The sequence below is a fragment of the Protopterus annectens genome, chromosome 5.part0, assembly GCF_019279795.1.
Source record: "Protopterus annectens isolate FY-2018-M chromosome 5.part0, PAN1.0, whole genome shotgun sequence".
NCBI lineage: Eukaryota > Metazoa > Chordata > Ceratodontiformes > Protopteridae > Protopterus > Protopterus annectens.
The window spans coordinates 1849476396-1849497911 of NC_056735.1; the positions used below are offsets into that span (position 1 = coordinate 1849476396).

Genomic DNA, 21516 nt, shown 5'->3' on the forward strand with positions numbered 1-21516 from the left:
CTTCTCCCTTTGCAGTACTCCAAATGAGATATCTTTTCCATTTTGCTGCATAATTTTTTCTTGTTGAGGGCCTGCGAGCCTCAAGGATAATGTCTTTAACCCTTTGGGATAAATTTGGGTTAATTGATCTTATGAAATGTTCCAGGCAGTCAGCTGCAGAGTTTTCAGGCTTGGATGCAGGATGTTGTAGTTGTTCTGTGTTAACAGCAATGGAACCAGGGGTAGTGTCCATATTTGTTCCCGAGACATGCTCCTTAGTAATGGGTACCAATGTTGCCTTGGCCAGTCTGGAGCTATCAGAATGATCCTTGGACGGTCCTCTTTGATCTTCAATAGCACCTTGTGCATCAAAGGAAGTGGTGGGAATGCATATGCTGTCAGGTTTTTCCAACTGAAAGATAGGGAGTCCACCTTCCAAGCAAGTGGGTGGTACGTCCTTGTGTAGAATTTCTTTAGCTGGTGATTGTGTGGGGATGCAAATAAGTCTATTTCTGGGAGTCCCCATTTTCTTGCAATGACTTTGAAGATGTCCGGATGCAGCATCCATTCGTGGGCATCCGTGGTAGTTCTGCTTAATATGTCTGCTAGAATGTTTTCTTTTCCTGGTACAAAAATTGCTTGTAACTGAATGTTGTAGCTCAGAGCCACATTCCATAGGTCCAGTGCCATCCGGCATAGAGGGTATGAATGTGTGCCTCCCTGTTTGTTGATGTACCACATAACTGTGGTGTTGTCTGTCCTTATCATCAACTGACCTTCTCGGAGAAATGGTCTGAATGTCTGGATTGCCAATTTTACTGCCAGCATTTCTTTTAGATTTATTGACAGGCCTGCGCCCACCATAGGAACTCTTGCTTCAGGCATGGGATTATTGGAATTTTGGTTTCTATGCTGTGCTTGTGTTGAGACCATAAATTCTTTAGGTACCACTGTAGCTTTCTCATATGCAGTCTGGCATGTGGGACCAATATTATGCAGGATGCCATGAAGCCCAGGGCTTGCAGTACTTTTCTTGCTGTTAGATGGTTCTGCTTGGTTAATGCCAAGAAGTAGAGAGGTAGTTGCTCTTGCTTTTCTGCAGTTAGGAATGCCATTTGCTTTGATGTGTCCAGCTCTGCACACAAGAAGGTTATTCTTTGGGATGGTATCAGCCTTGACTTTTTTATATTGACTGTATATCCCAGGGCTTGTAGCAGGCAAATGACTCTTTGTAAGTCTTCTGTTAGCTTGTTTTGTTGTCCGCTTGTATCAGGCAGTCGTCCAGGTAGGGGTAAATTTGGATTCCTTGAAGCCTGCAATGAGCAATTACTGATGCCAGGCATTTCGTGAACACTCTGGGCGCAGTAGATAAGCCAAAGGGCAATGCTGAGAATTGATAATGCTCTGATCCTGCAAGAAATCTGAGGTATCTTCTGCAATTTGGTCGTATGGGGACGTGCAGGTATGCCTCCTTGAGATCTAGAGTTACCAGCCAAGACTCCTTGCCCAGCATGGGAAGAAGCTGCTGTAGAGTCAGCATTTTGAATTTTGGAACAATGAGGAATGTGTTTAAAGCGGACAGGTCGAGAATAGGCCTCCATTTGTTCTCTTTTCTTGTTACCAGGAAGAGTCTGGAATAAAATCCCTTTCCTTGCTCCATAGATGGTACCTTTTCCACAGCTCTCATCTTTAATAATTGAGATATTTGTTTTAGAGCTTCTGTCTTTTGATTTGGCGGTAGGTTTGGCATTCCTCTCTTCCCTGGTAGAGTATGGAAGTGGAACCTGTAGCCTTGGTCTATTGTCTGTAAAATCCACTTGTCTCTTGTGATGTAATGCCAGTTTATTGAGAATAAGGCTAGCCTTCCACCTAAGGGTGCTTCTAGTTGTTCCCTGGTAGGCGGTGCCAGAGCCAAGTCACTGTGATTGTCCTGTTGCAGTGGTGGTGGCTGTGTCTGTGCCTCGCTGGTTGTTACCCTGCCACTGGCGTCCCCTGTAGGCACCCCTGGATTGGTTTCTGCCTCTTGATCGCCTATTCCTGCCTCTCTGTGCTTTAGAGGAGTCTGGAAAGGACCAAGTTTTGGAGGGCCAATTCCTGCTAAACCTTGGAGGTTGGACCTGTAAGAAATCTTTCACTGTTTGTACAGATTTTGCCTTCTCCTCCATCTTCTTCAGTACCTGTTGTGCAGGAGAACCAAATAAATTGGCCTTGTCCATGGGAGCATCTAACAGTTTTGATTTGACATGGTCCGGTAAGGCCTGCTCTTTCAACCATGCATGCCTTCTGATAACTGTGCCAGTCATGGCTGATCTAAAGGAAGCCTCCAGTGCATCATAAAGAATGGTTACTAACTTGCTGAATGTTATGTACCATTTCCTGAACATACTTCTTATCAAAAGGTTCATCAGAGGACAGTTTTTTAGTTAACTGGTCAAGCATAAATTCTTGATATTGGATCATATGAAATTGACAGTTCAAGGCCCTAGCTGACAGAGTAGCAGAAGTGTAAACTTTTTTACCCCATCTCTCTAAGGACCTGGATTCCCTTTCAGAGGGGAGGGGATTTTTAGCAGAGGTAGTTGCTACAGCCTTAGGCCCCTGGGAGATAGTCTCGGGATCTGCAAAAGGAGCCTTGTATAAATGGTGATGCGTGTCCGGGACCCTGTAGTACCTATCGGGCTTAGCAGGGGCCGGAGGTAATGAATCAGGAACAGTACAAGCATCATTAAATGCATCATCTACAACAGAAAGAACTGGAGGTATAGCTAAAGGCCTATGTTGTGGTAAATGCAAAAAGGTTCTAAGCCTTTTTCTGGAGTCTGAAAAATCTTGGCCCTGCCACTGAAATTGTTCCCTCATAGCATGTAAGGTTTCCCCAAAGGAAAATTCCTCAGGTGGAGAGGCCGAAGGGATGGACTCTTCAGCATCAGAGTCTTCGTAAGGGGAAGAAGGAGCCTCTGGAGGGTCTGTATTTTCTGAATCATCAGAGGAATCATCTGTGGACACTGGCTCAGGGGGCTCTGCTCTAGGCCTCTTCTCTGGAGGTGGATGAGAGGCCCTGTCTGGATGAGGTTGGGATCCCCGGATTAAAGAAATAAGATCCTCTGCCAAGGAAAGCATTTGGGAACTGGAGCTGGGCCTGTGAGAAGGGGTCTTAACAGGCACAGATTTTGTAGCTTTAGCTGCTTTAGCCCTGGCAAAGGCCTTAATGGACATGGCTGCAGGGGGCCTAGCAGCTCCACGTGCAGGAGTTGAGATATCCAAGGGAATAGTGTCAGATAATTCCTGAGAAACCGCAACCGCAGGTTGGATTTCAGAAGCCGATTCCACCAGGTTTGAAGAGGCCTCGGTAGAAGGCATGTTTTCGGCTGAAGGAAGAACCGCTTGCTCGGTTTCAGCCGAAACCGAGACACTCGCGGTTGGCTTAACCACGGTTTCGGCCGAAACCGCGGACCACGAGTGTCGGTCCTTTTCCTTGCGTTTTTTGGATATTTGTGAAGTCGGAGGATCCGACGGCATAATATAAGCAAAATCAGAGCCAAAAAACTGCTCAGCAAATTCAGACCGGCGTCTAAGCGTCCATCGGTTAAAAGAACCACAGGCTAGACAAGCTGCGACGTCGTGGTCTGGGCCTAAACAAGGTAAGCAGTAAGAGTGGAAATCTTTATGAGGTATTTGTTTCCCACAAGTTAAACAATTATTCACTTTTTCTGACATCGGCTGAGGCAAGAAAGAGTCCCCAACGGGTACTTAGCTTTTAGAAGTCTTCGAAGTAGTATTCGGTAGTAGTAATCTCTGGTTCTGACCGACCGGCACTTGCGAACAGCTTCTGCTTCGGGCGCCACGCGGCAAGAAAGACTGAGGAAAATGGCGTCGGCTGATGCCTTTATACCCGAAGAACTGCAGCTATGACGTCGGGTGAAGTGCGACACCAGCCGAGGCCAGACCCAGACTTTGGAATCCGGCCGACCGAAGGGCTGCCTGACGACAGGACAACCCATTTGTAAGGACTGCAGATGCATCCTTGAAGTACATCAAAGAAGGTCCCCCAATGGGGTACTTATCTGAGCTCTCGAGAATCCGACAGCCAGAAAAGCAGGAACACCTGACATTTGACGTCACTTTTATGACCCATGCTCTGCTGGCCATGTCAGACGTTCCATGCACCATAAAGTGACTGAAATCTTTTGTATACTGGCCAGACATTCAGGTAGCAAGAGGAGAAAACCCATATATACAGACTACTGCAACATGTGAATAGAAGGACATCTGGTCTTCCATTTCAACTTTATTTTTTCCTGAATTCTTTCAGCGAATGCTAAATGACCAAGGCTACACTGTAGCAACTGCACTGAAAATAACTGTGCTTTGCCATGGGTCTGAGAGCTGTTGGGCTTCCAGAAGCCATGTGATTTCTAGATGCTGCAAGATGTATTTTACAATTACTAAACAACCTTTTCATTTAATGATTGTCTGAACAAAAATAAGCTAGGTTTACTCTTCAACTTTTTCTCTTGCTTCCTTTCAGTATATCCTAACTGACCCGGACTACCCTGTAATAACCAAATTAAGCTGGGGGCTGCTTTGCACCCGGAAGCCATAGGGTTACAGATTTTCTGAGGTGCATTTTTGAGCTTTGTCCCAACCTTTCGATCCAATGATGGTCTGAATAATCATGCAAACAGAAAATAAATGTAATCCTTTTTTACTTAAAGGAAGAAATAAGTTGTATCCAGCTTTTAATGCTCAAAGTTGATCACTCACCAGACAAATGCTTGCGAGGATCCATATATCTGGGAAATAGTACCTGCTCCCTACTCATCACCTCAAAACAAGTAGTCACTTTCTATGCATCCCCCACTAGTGTTAAATTGGGATTAGAGTTAAAGTGCAAATGCCAATAGTCATATTTCAAGCTGCTACTGTCATATTTATATACAGTACATCTCCCCATTCACCATCCCCTAAAAGACAGGCACCTTCGGTGTATCTTTCTGATGTCACACAGAGAAAACTTAAAATGACCATAACATATTTATTGTCAGACAGATATAAACAGCACACGTACTCTCCCCCAAAAGATATCCACCTGTATATGCATCAGTTGTTTGCTTATGAGGGAAAAAAATAATTTTAATAATATTTCCAAACTGTTACTTCTAGAGACAAGATAATGTGACCTTCCATGCACCCCTCTGAAGTTTGTGGAGAAAGTTAAAGAAATAATGACCACATTATCCATAGCCCAACACAAGATGTAGTGACATCAGAGGTTTGGGAGGAATGTTAAAAGAAACATTGTCCCCATCTCCCACACAACTACAATGACTTTCTGTGAACACCTGTGAGCAGGGCTGGTTTTAGACTAGGTGGGGTCCTGAGCAGAAGCAATTACCAAATCCATGTCAAAATCCACTTATACAGCCTTGGTGTGTGTGTGTGTGTGTGTGTGTGTGTGTGTGCGTGTTGGGTGGGGGGGTCACCAGCCTCCAGAAGTTCTGAAGAGCTGGGTACTCCCTGATGCATTTATCCCTTCTTTTCTTTGACAGAGAACTGTTAAACTGAGCAAGTGACAACTGGGTCAGTTAATTTCATCCAGGCAACAACCACCAAGTAGTTATAGCCACTTCTATGCACAATTCAGACATCTGGTTGTGATAAAATCGGATTACTGAGTAATGTAGTTTACTTTTGTTTCAAACAGTTGCCACATATTAAAATATTGCACATTACGTCACATAATCACACTAGTCATGCAAAGCCAAAATAATAAGCAAACAGGCAGCAGACACCTGGTCATTTTCCTGCACAAAAGACAGCCACAGCCAAGCAAGCCTACTCTCTATGCACATATCAGGTGTCCAATCAAGCAGTCAATCTTACTTCTCACAAATGCAAACCAGTCCTGCAAAGCCAGGCATCAACAGTTTATAATGAACAAATGACAAGAGTGCCAGTTACTTTCATCCAGGAAACACCAACCCCCACTTAGCAGTTACAGCGAGAACGCCTGATGGCTATACAGTATTATTTCATCTCCAGAAGTTCACAAAAATAAGCTGCCACACATTAAAATATTCCATTCAAGCTATGCCACACAAATGACAAAGCGGGAGAAATACTGAATAAAAAAATCTAGCTGATCACTGCTGGCATCATTGTAAAAATAATAACATACGTCTTACCTCAAGTGTCCACACAAATCATAATGCCAAAAATACTGCCAAAATACCTGCTCAATCACTGCTAGCAATATTATAAATACAGTGATTATACTTAATTCACCACTCCATTCCTCTCATCTCAAGTGTACATACAAATCACAAAGCCAGAAACACCGCAAAAAAACTTAGTGCCAGCGTTATTGTAAAAACAAGCCAGAAATATTACAAAAAATAGGTTGATCACTGCCATTATTGTACAAAATAATAACGTGCCCAAACACAACTGTGTCTACACAAATTACAAAGCCAGAAATATTGCAAAAATTATCTGGTTAATCACTGCCAGCAATATTATAAAAATAGTGAGTACACTTACTTAACCACTCCATTCCTCTCATCTCAACTGGTGTACATAAATCACAAAGCCAGAAATACCTCTGCCAGCATTACTGTAAAAATATTAATATAGCAATAACTCATGGTTGGGTGTGGGTAAATCCAGCATTACCCACACCCAGCCATGGGTTATTGCTATTATACAATAACATTATTTAAGGGGGGAAAAAAGCTTACTTTTCTTAAATGATGTCCATGTATAATGGCCCTGTGGTGGTGTTCTGCTTTAATTTTATGTTTTGGGATTGCTTGATGTAATGCCCATGCATAAGAGGCTTACATTCCCATGCTTACACAGTACACCGATGGTTTGGAAAGAAATGTATATGGGGAAGGTGTTCATAAGCTACTGTGTCAGTTGTGATGTTCTTCAGGAAGAATAAAGTACACTTTTCATTCTTTTTTTTTTTTTTTTTTTTTAATGTACCTGATTCTTGACTGCAGAACATCGTGACTGACTTAGTAGCTTACTAACAAATTTTGGATCTACAACATTGTTTGTTGTTTGGAAGCATACTTCATATTTGGGCAAAGCCGTAAATAATGTGGGGATAAAGGTGCAAAAGTAAGGAAATTTTTTAAGTTTTGCTCTTACAACTTAAGAAAATTGATAGGATAACAGGTTTTGTATTAGCATTAATTTACTGAAGGGTATGAAGTCTGAAACTCAAATGTCTATAATTTTCTAACTTCAACCTTCAATGATTTGCCAAAAATACACACTTATAGGAAACAGACCAAAAATCTGAAGCAAAAATCTGGGCATTCTGTGAAAATATATACAATTGAGAGTTATGACTGGTATACGCCAATAAAGTCTGGCCACTCAATGATACTTGAATGGATGGACTTTTTCTGTTGGTATATTCTGGATTTACAACAGGCACGCTGGTTGGGCTGACCAATCAGTGTGCTCGTTTCTGAATGTTAATATCCAGTCATTGTACAATAATGCTTAACTCACAGCACTGCTCCTCAAACTTTGTTCAGAATTCTGCAGATTGTCCCCAATTTTATCTATTATATATTTAATATTTAAAAAAAAAACTCCTTAAGACGCAGCTTTCTGCTTACATTTGAATGTTGTGAGGTCTCTACTCCTCTGACTTCGCAACATTTAAACTTATTTTGACTGATGCGACTTGAATATATCAAGTCAACTGGAGCACCGCCCTCTGGATCACCCGATATTTTCCAGCTGCATTTTCTTCTAATAGTGGCCCTTTATTTACTTTTTTTTTTTAGAGCAAAGAATCACTGCTCTAAGAAAACAATACACAGGAAAAGAGCGTCCCTACAATCATGGTGCAGTTGCTTAGCTGTCCTATGCACAAGGCCATCCCTGAACATAATACCTGAAAATTCATACCCAATGACAGGAGTCAAAGGAGATTTTCCAGTTGTTACATACCAAAAGGCAACTTCTCCCACAAGAATTTGTGTAGTTGCATACCATTACTTAAACCCTTTAGCCATATTAGGAAAGCCATCCATCTAGTAACAAACTCCGTCTTTTCACCTTCACCTAATTAACAGCGGACATACTGTCTATACAGAAACCTACCAAGTACATGGCAATGCAACAAGCACCACTTAAATGCTAAATACTACATGCTGATGGTCAGATTCGCAGGGGGGCTAAAAAAGTTTTTTGTAGCACCTTGGACATTTTACCTTTCCCCCCTGTTTATGCAGTGATTATAACCTCATTGTAACATAGGACCAGTACCTTACGGGTATCTTTCTTCATCATGATTGTTCCAACCTCCAAACATACTTGCATTATTAACATCTCTTAGTTTGTTTGCATTTAGTTGTATTTATCTAGTTATTAACAGCTCCTGTCTTCTAACTATAGTCTTATTATGAATAGCCACCAGTACATACCCACTGAAGCCACAAGGCATTCCTTTTCACACCTCCAAATCACTCACAACATTACTAGTGTACAAGGCTGCACATTACTAATAAACAAAGTATATTATGACACAATCACAAATTAAATGTGAATTTGCAAATCTGCTTAAGTCATTGCTTCATTGTAGTAAAATTCTTTCCAATGCAGGCTTATCACTAGTTAAAATTATACTCTCGGACCATACAGATAAGAAGTGAAGCTTCCAAATGATGTCAGGACCACCCAAATAAATGCCTACAACATTTTAATGAATTGTTTTGTAATGTTGGCATGTACTGCTCTATCGGGATTGTCTTGCAGTTACAAGGAATGGATATGATATAGTCCAAAATGAAAGAAGTCATTAAGGTGCAGGTGGACTAGCCACTGTATATCATGACTACATGACAAACAGTCCTCTGTCACAACAGATGTCATCCTCTTTGCAGAGAGACACCACAAAAGTGAAGCTTCAAGTTACTTATTTATTTTAGATTTGGTAACCAGGTTAAGTAAAATGGCTCAAAAAAAATAAGTTATGTTCTTACCATAACATTCCATCTGTGTTGTTGATCTTCATTCATTCATTACTGTTGGGTATCAGTTTCGTCCTCAGAACAGAGTCGGCCGCTATAACATGCTCGCACCAGCCAAAAAAAATCTCGAGCTAAGCTTACCCATAGTGCCCCTTCTCTCTATCACCTCAGATCGAGTTTGCCTGCAAGAACGGAAGAAAAAGTGGAGGCTTTATCTCAGCAAATTCCATATTATACGGTAGGACCAAATCTGAACCTCCAGGAGTCTTTCGGAGGGAGATGGCAGGTGGGAGCTAATGAATAACTGAAGATCACTGGAAAGATATGGCTAAGAACATAACTTCTTTATCTGATGTTGTTAATCTTCACTCATTACTGATGGGACAGAGTCCCTAGCTACTTTATTTCCTGGGAGACCCTAAAGAAGGATACTCCTGATCACCATTGAACAAAAGGAAGCTCTCCCCCCCTGGAGACCAAATCCAATATGTAATGCATGATAAAGGTATGAGGGGTGGCCAATGTTGCTGCTGCACAAATATCATCCATGGAAGCTCTTGCATGGAAGGCAACAGATGTTGTGACTGATCTGGTTGAAGGCACTTTGACCTTAGATGGTAGAAGAGCTTTGGTTTTGTTGACAAATAAAGCAAATGCGGTCTCTCAACCATTTAGATAGAGTCACTTTGGAAACAGATCTTCCCAATTTTGGCCCTGAGAATGATGAGAATAATTGGTCAGATTTTCGTTGTGATTTAGTCTCGTCCAAGTAGAATCGCAATTGTCTATGCACATCAAGTAAATGTGGTGAATATTCTCCTTTGTTAGAAACATTTGGAAAGAAACCTGGCAGATCAATTGTTTGATTGACAGTCAAATCGGAAATAACTTTAGGTAAGAAGGTGGGATTAGTCCGGAGTGATACTCTGTCTTTATGGAAAACCATGTAAGGACATTTTATGCACAAGGCTTGTAGTTCAAATATTTGTCTTGCTGAGGTAATAGTTTTCCAAGATAAAAATTTTATATCACAAGTGTAAGCAGGTTCGAAAGGAGGACGAGTCAAGGACTGTAGAACTAGTGTCAAATTCCATGGCTCGATTGGATCTTTGAAGGGTAGTCTAATGTGCATGACACCTTTCAAAAAGGTTTTAAGGAGACGGTGAGAAAATCAAGGATGAGTCCTGGAAGCCACTGCGGAAGTTAGAGATAGCTGCCAGGTGTACTCAAATAGTTGAAGCTGCCACTCCTGAATGGAGAAGGTTTGATAAATAGTCCAGTACTGAAGTAAGCGGAGCTGAAAAAGTGTCTACTCCCTTCCCTTCTCTCGAGACCAGATTATGAATCTTTTTTATCAGTCATCATCAATAATAAACCAAACACTTATCCAACAACAGTATGTCTGAAGCAATCAGCAAAATACACACAGTGAAAAAAAATTGTTTTTTTTGTTACCAACAATGGTAAGAAAAGAAATACCAAACAGGTAAAGAAAGGGAGAAAAAAGGGGGGGGATACCAGCAATGGTATTGAAAGTTACCTCAGAGGTAAAGGAAGGCCTGTACCAGCAATGGTACGAAGAATATCACAAAACTTTGTAAAGAAAAAGAAGAAAGTACTTCAACAGCTAAGCAAACTCTAAATGACTACTAAAGAATTAGAAATTTCACAAGGTAAATGAGAAAAAATTTTAAAGTATAAATTTTTAAATGACTTAGCTTGGCAGCTAGCCTGACACGTCTTAATACTATATGCTGCAAACGAGATCTGAGGTGATTGAGAGAGGGGCACTATGGGTAAGCTTAGCTCGAGAGTTTTTTTGGCTGGTGCGAGCTTGTTATAATGGCCGACTCAGTTCCAAGGACAGAACCAATACCCAAAAGTAATGAATGAATGAAGATGAACAACATCAGATCACCCTTTTCAAACATGACTCAGACAATCAGGCAGGAAAAATATAGAAATACAAATAAGAGGTAGCAGTCTTACAATGACCAATAATCTTAGCAATAAAAAGCACAGCTTTTCCAGTGAGAAGCTTAACATACAGGATCAGAACCAGGGTAATACTACAAGTAACACAAGTATGAAAACCAGTGATAGCTACTTTAAAGTAGACAATATACAACAGGCAAACAGGTTAGTAAAACAGATGACTTTAAAACAGCAATTTCATAAGGACACTAAATATGGAACATTAAAAAGTACAATGATATGTACAGCAATGCAAAGTTATTTCTATTTATTAATTAACTGGATAAATGCAATAGACACAAGTCACTTTTCAGGGGTGACACAGAAACATTGTCTGGTTAACAGAGTTACTCAGAGTGACATAGTAGATAGAGACTTTGAGAATCAAAACCTGGACTAAAGGATAAAGTTCATTATCTGTTCATACCCTTAATCCTAAACTGAACTGACATGCCAGCACATATCAATAAGCTCATATATGATGAGAAGTACAACATATCTTAGCCCATGTACAAACCATGTGCACTTGTCTAGTTTTTATACAGTTCCAGATTGAAAGTGTTGAGGCTTGTGCTACCGCACAAAACAGGAGGGAAACAGCACCACAGCTTACTAAAAAAGCAAGCTCTCAGTTCTTTAATCAGTGAAATGACCTGCCAAGGATCAATGCATCAGTACTTCTGGGGCTATAACACAGGAAGACAATGAGTCCTCAAGCTGAATGGCAAGTAGTAGACAGTAACCACAGATGCAGAGACTATGAATAAAAGTTAGTATGTCAGGTTCTGCTCTTTGGGTCACTGGGAATGCTGTCATTACACAAAACGGTATTCTGTTGATTTGGCAGACAGATAACTCATAACATCTTTATGATTATAATTTTAGCTGCAGAATTTTGCAAGTGACAAGCGATGTTAATGCAAGGCAAAATTCATTATAGAAGCATGACATTCTTAACAGATGTTCTCCCCTTGACAATAAGCAGTCTGGTAATCTTACAGATGACTTTCAGTTGGGTGAGTGATTTCTTAATAGTTGTCTGATTACAGTCTGGGAACAGTGAGTTAAATCAAAAAGAACATATGCATTTAGTTGTACACTTGTTCCAGTAAATCATGTTTGTGTCAGCAGTAAACAGAGCAGATTGGCTCTTCGGGTATTGTTGAGTTTCACAAACCATGGTTCAATTTTAGAGATATGAATGACAAGCTTATGTTTTTCAAATCAATTCAATAAATCCAGAAAAGAGGGTAGTAACTCCTGCTGGATTAATGGAAGCTCCAGTTGCTGAACAAAATAATTAAATTGTCCGCATAAAACAGTGCTGAGAAGAAGGAAGCTAAACTGCAGTAGGTAAATGTATTTTTAGATATTTCCAAACTTTCAGAGTTACTGGGTGGAGCTGTATATGTTTGTGGGTTAGGGTTAGGATAAGGGCTACGGTAGGGACAGATTTTGTGTAGTGTGTGTTTGATGGTGTTTATGATGGGTTGGGAGCATGTGGAAGTGTTTCCTGATTATTGTTACAGTAAGGTTTAAGGAAATAGATGCATTTGGTGTTGTGTATGTGTCATGCTGGTACGCCTCTAGGTGTTTTATGCAGTGGTAGTGTTACAGAAAGAGTTTTTTATGGTAAGGTGCAGCACTGGGGTTGGGGAAGAGGCATGGTTTGGATTAAGGTGGTGCAGGGGGGAACCTTTCTGTTCCACTGCTCTGTATGTTTTTCAGCTTTGCTGAGCTCGCTGATAATGTACCAAATGGGCTGTTCCTCACACTCTGCTACCCGGGAAACACTGCACCAATAACACATCTGGGACATTAGTATGTAATAGAAATCGTTAGAAAAAGGCAGGAGCTATCAAAAGAGGCTCTGAATACAGAATACTTTATAGTTGATTAAATGTTCATTTTGCTTCATTCGTCCGTTGAACATTCAGTGGATCCCAACCCTTTGGCCATATCAATTGGTGGGCAAGCAATGGTAGTAAATTCTAAGCTGAACTTACTGTAATAACTTACCAAGCCTATAAATACCACAAGCTGCATTCTTATACTTGGAGTAGGCCATTTCTGGACTGCGTCAACCTTTTCAACCTGAAACTTCACAATCTCTCTGAATATTAAATATCAGCATGCTTCTGCCATTCTTAGCTACATTTAGCTGGGTTGTCTATTAATCCAGCTTGGCATAAGTTACAATGTCTTGACCTTTAGGGAGAGGACTTTTCTGGACTTTGGAAAATAGCATGATGTCATCCAGGTAAGGTGTGGAATACCTAGCATGAGGTCTTAGAATCTTGTCTACCAGACTAATTTTGCATGTCATGTGTTCTGCGCAGACTACACAGGACTCTATAGTTTGAGTCAATCGGTTATACAGACTGCCATCTTTCCTTTAGCTTTTAGGGCTTGTAGAATTTACAGTCTTTAATTATGTAGAAAGAATTGGACAAGGGTGGATTTCTGTCCAGCTTCTATCAACAAATCAGGTCAGAGCATGGGATATGAATGAAAGTTAGGATTGCTGTTCAGCTTCTAAAGTCTGTACAAAACTTTATACACATTTCCAACTTGGGAGTCAGTATAACAGGACTGTTCCACTCACTGTGGGATTCTTCTATGACCTCACTGTTAATTTTCTGTATCTCTTTCCTGACTACTTGCATTAGGATTCTGGTATCCAGTATAATTTCAAATGGACCTTTTCACCAGCCACATTATCTATATTGTGCTGCATTAAGCATTCTATTAGATAAATCTCTAAATATGTTCTTATTCATAAATATATTATCTTACTTCCTGTTTCTAAGGATATATATATATGTCTAACCCTATTGTGAATTTAGGAAATGATGGGGGTGGGGTCTAAACTTCTCCTATACCTACCTGACTATAGAAACTTCAGTTCTCCAAGATTTCAGGACATTTGAGTTGTACCAGTTTCCGTTTTTCTTTTCCCCTGATTCACTTTACTTTTTCTACAACTTCAGAAGGTCCTACACCCCCAACCCCTATGTAGAAAAATGGGAAAAAAAGGGGTTGATGATGATGACTTGGCACTTTGCAAGAAATATTTCAGCAGTGGGTACTAACCTAAGTACTTTGTCTCCAAGTTTGAATTCTCTGAAAAGAGCATTTATGTTATATCCTCTCTGTCGCACCTATTGGGTTCTCTTCATATTTTCTCTTTGTGTAGAGCATTAAATTCTTATCTTGTCTTATAGATCTAAAGAGTGTTCTGCCCAAGATCTTCAGTGAAGACTGGAGAGCAGAGCTGCCCTTTTCAAGGACAGCAGTGAATCGGCATGCATATATCACTTGCAGAGGTAGACCAGAGTTGCCCATTTCAAGGACAGTGGTGAATCGTCATGCATATATCACTTGCAGACGTGAATGACACTCCCACATAACATTTAGTGCATCCCCAACCCCAGGAGTGTGAATTAGGCCTGTGACAATATCAAATCTGTGGCCAGAAGTAACAATCCCGACCCCACGCTGGACAATGGCACCAGTCCTAGTGCTCTATTCTTGTCCCAAGGGGAGTGAGTAGTCTGCCGAAGGAGTCTTTTTCCAAGGGGAAAAAATGGAGCAGCGGAGTGAGTGAATGAGGCTTGAAGGTAAGAACATAACAAAACAAGTGTCACTGTGTGGGCAGCATGTAATAAGACAATGTGAAGATGGTGGATGTGGTAAGTTCCTTTATTTGAGTACGTTAAAATATTTTCCTCTGTATTCTAAAGCAAGCATCTCTGATCATTCTTTCTGAGTACAGCTATACTAATTTTAGAGATAACATGCCTGCTGTTTCCTCATTAAAGGGGCCAAGTGAGACTGCAATGCCTAACAGTGTTTTAAATAATTTTGGCAGAAGACAGTTGTCAAAACATGCCAAAACACAAAAGACCTTTATGTGAAACTAGAATGGGAAGCAATGCTGTGCATTACATGTGTGTGCTACAAACAACTTGCATGCTACTGACGCCTCCAGGCATTTCTGCAGTTACATATTACTGACGCCTCCAGGCGTTTCTGCAGTTATATCCTACTGACGCCTCCAGGAGTTTCTATAGTTACATCCTACTGACGCCGCCAGGCATTTCTACAGTTACATCCTACTGACACCTCCAGCCGTTTCTGCAGCGACATCCTACTGACGCCTCCAGCCGTTTCTGCAGCGACAGCCTACTGACGCCTCCAGGCACTTCTGCAGCGACAGCCTACTGACGCCTCCAGGCACTTCTGCAGCGACAGCCTACTGACGCCTCCAGGCACTTCTGCAGTGACAGCCTACTGACGCCTCCAGGCACTTCTGCAGTGACAGCCTACTGACGCCTCCAGGCACTTCTGCAGTGACAGCCTACTGACGCCTCCAGGCACTTCTGCAGTGACAGCCTACTGACGCCTCCAGGCACTTCTGCAGTGACAGCCTACTGACGCCTCCAGGCACTTCTGCAGTGACAGCCTACTGACGCCTCCAGGCACTTCTGCAGTGACAGCCTACTGACGCCTCCAGGCACTTCTGCAGTGACAGCCTACTGACGCCTCCAGGCACTTCTGCAGTGACAGCCTACTGACGCCTCCAGGCACTTCTGCAGTGACAGTCTACTGACACCTCCAGGCACTTCTGCAGTGACAGCCTACTGATGCCTAAAGGCATTTCTGCAGTGACAGCCTACTGACGCCTTCAGGCATTTCTGCAGTGACATCCTAGTGACGTCTCCAGGCATTTCTGCAGTGACAGCCTATGGATGCCTCCAGACATTTCTGCAGTTACAGCCTACGGACGCCTCCAGACATTTCTTCAGTTACAGCCTAATGACGCCTCTATGCATCAAATATTGCTTTTGCACATCTGTACTAATAATTCCAAAACAATGCTACATACAATATATTAGAAAATGTTATCTTAAAGCTTACATAAGGGCAGACACAAATGAATTGATATTTGACCTCTGTCTCATGCAGCTAAAGAGCTACTGAATATTATGTGTATATTATTTATTTGCAGTGTAAATAGTTCTCTAAATACAGACAGGACTGCTTAATCTCATGAAAACTCAGAGCTGGTTGAATAAAATGCTGCTGGCGGTATGCGTGTTGCTTGAAAGGTTACAGAGATATAATGTAAGTTGTTTATACAACATAACAAAAAGAATATTTACTGTGTTTATAGTCACATAAAATCCAGTTTCCAGCCTAAAACAATGAATGTAACCACTGTAAAAACTTCTTAGTCCTGAATAGTTTGCCATTTACAGATTTCTACTTACACTGCTGGTTCTAGAAATATCAACATTTGTTTAAATTGCCAAATGACAAATTTATTTTTTTAAAGCTTATGCCACACCCATTGAAAGTTAGAGTACAAACTCAAAAAAGCTCCACTAGAGGGAATAAATTAATCCAACTACTATTCCCAAAGCAGGTCATAATTCCCATGGACCTTAGTCCCTCAGGTGGCACAACAGCAGAAGAAAATGGTTGTGCCCACACACACAGACACACTCACGCACAGACAGACACACACTCACACACAGACAGACAGACAGAGACAGACAGACAGACACACACACACAGACAGACAGACACACACACACAGACAGACACACGCTCACACACAGACAGACAGACACACGCTCACACACAGACAGACAGACACACGCTCACAGACAGACAGACACACGCGCACACGCACACAGACAGACACACGCACAGACAGACACACACACACACAGACACACACACACACACACACAGACACACACACACAGACACACACACACAGACACACAGACACACAGACACACAGACACACAGACACAGACACACAGACAGACACACACAGACAGACACACACAGACAGACACACACAGACAGACACACACAGACACACACAGACACACACAGACACACAGACACACACACAGACACACAGACACACAGACACACACACACACACACACACAGACACACACACACACACACAGACACACACACACACAGACACACACACACACAGACAGACACACACACAGACACACACACACAGACAGACACACACACACACAGACACACAGACACACACACACAGACACACACACACAGACACACACACACACAGACACACACAGACACAGACACACACAGACACACACAGACACACACAGACACACACAGACACACACAGACACACACACAGACACGCAAGCGCATGCACACATGACACACACACAACTTCAAAGTCCTGCAAGGAATGAACTACCATACTGCTGTCCAGGCTCACTTCATAACTCATACCCTGTCACACTGCTCAACATAAGTGATGCCTCCCATCACTGGCCACAACTATTCATAGATTCCTGGCATCTGCATTAAGTACTGTGCATGTTTATAATCTAATATGCTTGAAAATATCCACTCTGGGAGCAGCCTGGACTTTGTGTCTAAGCACAAAACTGGACACTATGGTTTACACTCCATCACCAAAACTTATTCAGAGTGAACCTCTTAACCATCCTGCAACACAATGGATCTTTAGTCTGTATTCTTTTCCTAGCTAACACTCAAGTGATGAAAACTTATAAAGATTACACTTGCTCTAGAAATACAAATCACTTTCTTTCACATTTTCTTGTGCAGCACTTTAAAATGAATCATAGCAAAACTAAAAACATAACTTGCTTAAAAATGTTTTGGGCTGGCAAAAGTCAGCAGTTCATACCGGTGTCCTTGTAATTCTATAGCTGTCCCCTTTCTTCCTCCTATGTCCCACATAATAATGGTATGATCGGAGCTGCCAGAAAACAACACTCTCTGAACTGGATCCCAGCACAAAGCAGTGACACTACCTGAAATGATATGACAAAAATAATTAGCTGGAATAGATTGTTTTCTTCGCTATAAAACATACAGGGTTGTATTAATCCTGAACTGGAGAAGAAAAGTGATGACTTACAGCAACAGGGAGACTGGGCATTTAATAATCTATTAAATCAAACCAGAAATATACAAACTTTTAAGTACACATGAAATATCCTTACTTGGAAGCTTAATCAACAGTATTACCACAGCCCACTCTTCGCAGCTATCAACTTCAGATATGATGTCCTGAGTAACAGCTAAGCAGAGACGCAAATAAAATGAAACATAAAACATAAATATCAGTGAGGCAGGGTGATAAATTAACTGAAATCTAGTTGAAATGAAGGAGTCTTAAAGGACTTCTGAAAGCTGAGTGTCAAGGGCCCCAAGGGTGCATTGTCAAAGGGAAAACAGTGAGACCTGGAGTATTCAAGCAATACATTCAGACCTACCAGCAGCCCTGAGATGCAGAGAGAATACCCACAAGTTAGTATGATACAAGCAGCTATTTTTGATAGGAGGACGAACATCAAAAATAACTAGATAAATGAGAACTACAACTCTGTAAATAAGAGGACCAAACAGGCATCCAATAGAGGCTCCAAAGGACCATTGTGAGATGATGGTAATGTCACAAGCCAATCAGTAAATTCAAAAATAACAAAAACAGGCAAAAAATCATTACCATAAAGATATACAGGGCAGTACAACAGCAACAAAATCTCAAAACATCTGAAATCATAAGTGAACTAGGTAAAGGCCATCCCAATGTACAGAAAGTTTCAGTGGTCTGGGTACAATGATACCAGGGCATGCAGAACCACAGCCAGGTCCTCTTGTGTTCGCAGGTGCTGGACTCAAAAATGTTCCTTATATGAAAACGAGCAGACTTTACAAAAGCTGACCATTACGTGCCAGATGATCATCAAGGATGACCCCAAATTAGTGCACACCTGTCATCACCATACCCGCTACAGGAATGCAAAATTTACAGCACCAACCCTGAAGCTCATAATCATCGTTGTTATCAAAGGTACGGTATATCTTCAATTCCACAGGCAACACAAAGTGTTCTGAACATGGCCAAGTTGCTACTAGTAACAGTCAGACCCTTACAGTTACACATCAATGAGTGGAAATACACTTGAGGGAATCTGGATGAGAATAAGGATTGCTTATTCATGCAACACAGTAACTTTGACATTCGAAAATGTCAGTATGACCATTAAAAATGACTGGCTATAGTAGGACTACTAGCTTAAGAATCCACCCAGCACAGACTACACCACAGCCTGCATTGCACAAAGCACAGATGACCTGCAAGTTATACAAGCATTTTGGCCTATGGTATACAAATACTGCCCCTGTGCTATAAATTAATTACAACATAAAAGCAAGCTTTACAGTACACAGGGGTTTAATTTGTTCACATCTGTATTAATAATTCCAAAACACTGCTACATACAAAAAGTATATAGAGGATCTGGCTATAGAGACAGAGTATTGATGAAGCAGAACCTGCTGCCTGCCTCACTCTCTGGGGGTGTGGGAGACATTGAGGGGCATGTGCCCAGGTTGTGGGCTTTGTGCACAATGCCATGTCACTGGTGATCAGCATTCAAAAATAACAAAAACAGGCAAAAAATCATTACCATAAAGATATACAGGGCAGTATAACGGCAACAAAATCTCAAAACATCTGAAATCATAAGTGAACTAGGTAAAGGCCATAGAGACAAGCAGCTGCTGCTTACATTAGTACATGAATGAGAAAATTACTACTTTATACGTCTTTATACCCTAACAGGAAGTAGACATTACCTTGGAATCTCAAACCTGCAATGAATTTTGCCAATACCTGTCTGCATGCAACAAGGTTGTCCTTACCTGTATGTCCCCTAAATGTAGTGACCAGGCTACTTTTGTCTTGCTCCAGTTTGAGAATGGTTACCTGTCCTGATTGATCACCAACAAATGCATGTCTGGTCTCAAAATCAAATCTAAGGGAAGCTGCTAAGGAAAATATTCTGCTGAAATACAACTTCAAGAGAAATGAGAAACATATGAATATTTTAATAAATCATAGCTGCACAACATTACTTCAACTTTAAATATGCATATTTTATAAAGACACTACCCAGAGAGTGACCTGTTACTGCAAGAGAATGAGATAATATGCACTCCCCAGCTCATTGGATGACAAAATGCCACAAAACCCAATCCACTGTCAGTGGGACACAGCAATTACTTCTAGCTCTAATGGCTTATACCTCTTCTTTCTCCTTACCTCTTATTTTTACTTCTGTAAACAAGCCACTGCTGGCAGCAAAGGTTTACTCCACTTTTACCATCCCTGGGCTCTCACCTCCTGCTTCTATTCCATAAAATCCTTCAGCATTTGTTTCAGCTCTCCTTCCATACATACTGCATTCCTCCACCATCCATAAAAGTTCACTCTGATCAAGTACTCTCATAACAATTCACTCTGACCAAGTCCTCTCATAACAGCCAAAGGTCACCTTCTACCATCCATTCAAAACTTCTCTGAAATGCATATACTCTCCCTGCAAGACCTCCACTTATCATGCATCTTCTTCCAGCTATTCTTGTTGATCCTTTGGTGGCAGCAAAAATGTATCCCTCTATCTCTGATCGCCCACTCCATTTCCCCATACTTCAACATCCCACTCTGCTTCCTGAAACTTCTCCAGTCCAACCTCTCCTTCTGCCCTTTTCTCATCCAACCACTACTGCACTTTCTTAAAAGCTTCAGCCACTAGTCATCTACTGTGCTCGAGAACGGATTCCTGTAGGAATGAACTCATCCAGCATGACTTGTCAAAGTTCAACTACCCGCTCACAGTGTTTCATAGGAAATCCCTGCCAGCGCCATTTCTAATAGTGCACCAGCAGTGATTCATTTCTTTTGGGAAATTTCTCCCTTCTTCTGGGTTGTGCAACCGTGGAGTTGGTATACAAAGTTCTGGGAGGGCTGCAGTGTTACTTGCACATCCAAAAAATAGTTACAGTAACTTTTTTTGCCAGTTTGATTTTTTTCTGGGTCATGTTCAGGAAGCGGATTCCTTAAGGAGTTATTTGACAACTCAGTGGAAGCATCAAAAATCACACCTCTTAGTCTTACTGCCCATCCTTCCGTTAAGCCTTTGCCAATACCACAAAAACACTCTCAGAAAGATACCCTACTGTTTTCTACCCTCACATTATTCATCTCCCACATAACACTGTTCATTTAACCCTTTGCCATCTGTTAAAAAATAGTTTCCTAAACTGCACTTTAGTATACTACCTTTTATTTTCACGTTTCTCTCTGCTATCATCCACCTCCAACTGTCTCCCAAACATCTCTTAAAAACTCAATATTTAATGCAGATAACCTTCTTATTGCTAAAATACAACTACTCCCTTTATATGTAATACAACAAAGAATAATCACCTACCTCACTGCTCAAGATGTTTAATACTATATCAGCATTTATAACCTCTAAACACTAATCAACACCTGAAAAAAAAATGAAAGAAAGCATCTTTTTAACTCACAACTACCTTACATTACTGCAAACAAGAGGCACAACTAAACCCACACTCAACAGATACTAACAGACAAAACACATTAATAAAACAATCTAAACATTTTAAAAATATTAATCAGTCACCTAAATGATACAAGCTTTAAGAACACATTTTA

At 41.2% G+C, this 21516-nt stretch overlaps 1 protein-coding gene across 1 annotated transcript in view; it reads right to left on the reverse strand.

Moving 5' to 3' along the window:
• Positions 1-21516, reverse strand: part of WDFY2 (WD repeat and FYVE domain containing 2) — a 543829-nt gene that overhangs the window by 133965 nt on the left and 388348 nt on the right. The window contains exons 6-7 of the mRNA XM_044071679.1: positions 19698-19810; positions 17671-17797 (exon numbers count right to left, since the gene is read on the reverse strand). Coding sequence (XP_043927614.1) covers positions 17671-17797; positions 19698-19810 — 240 coding nt within the window. The remainder of the gene's footprint in view (positions 1-17670; positions 17798-19697; positions 19811-21516) is intronic.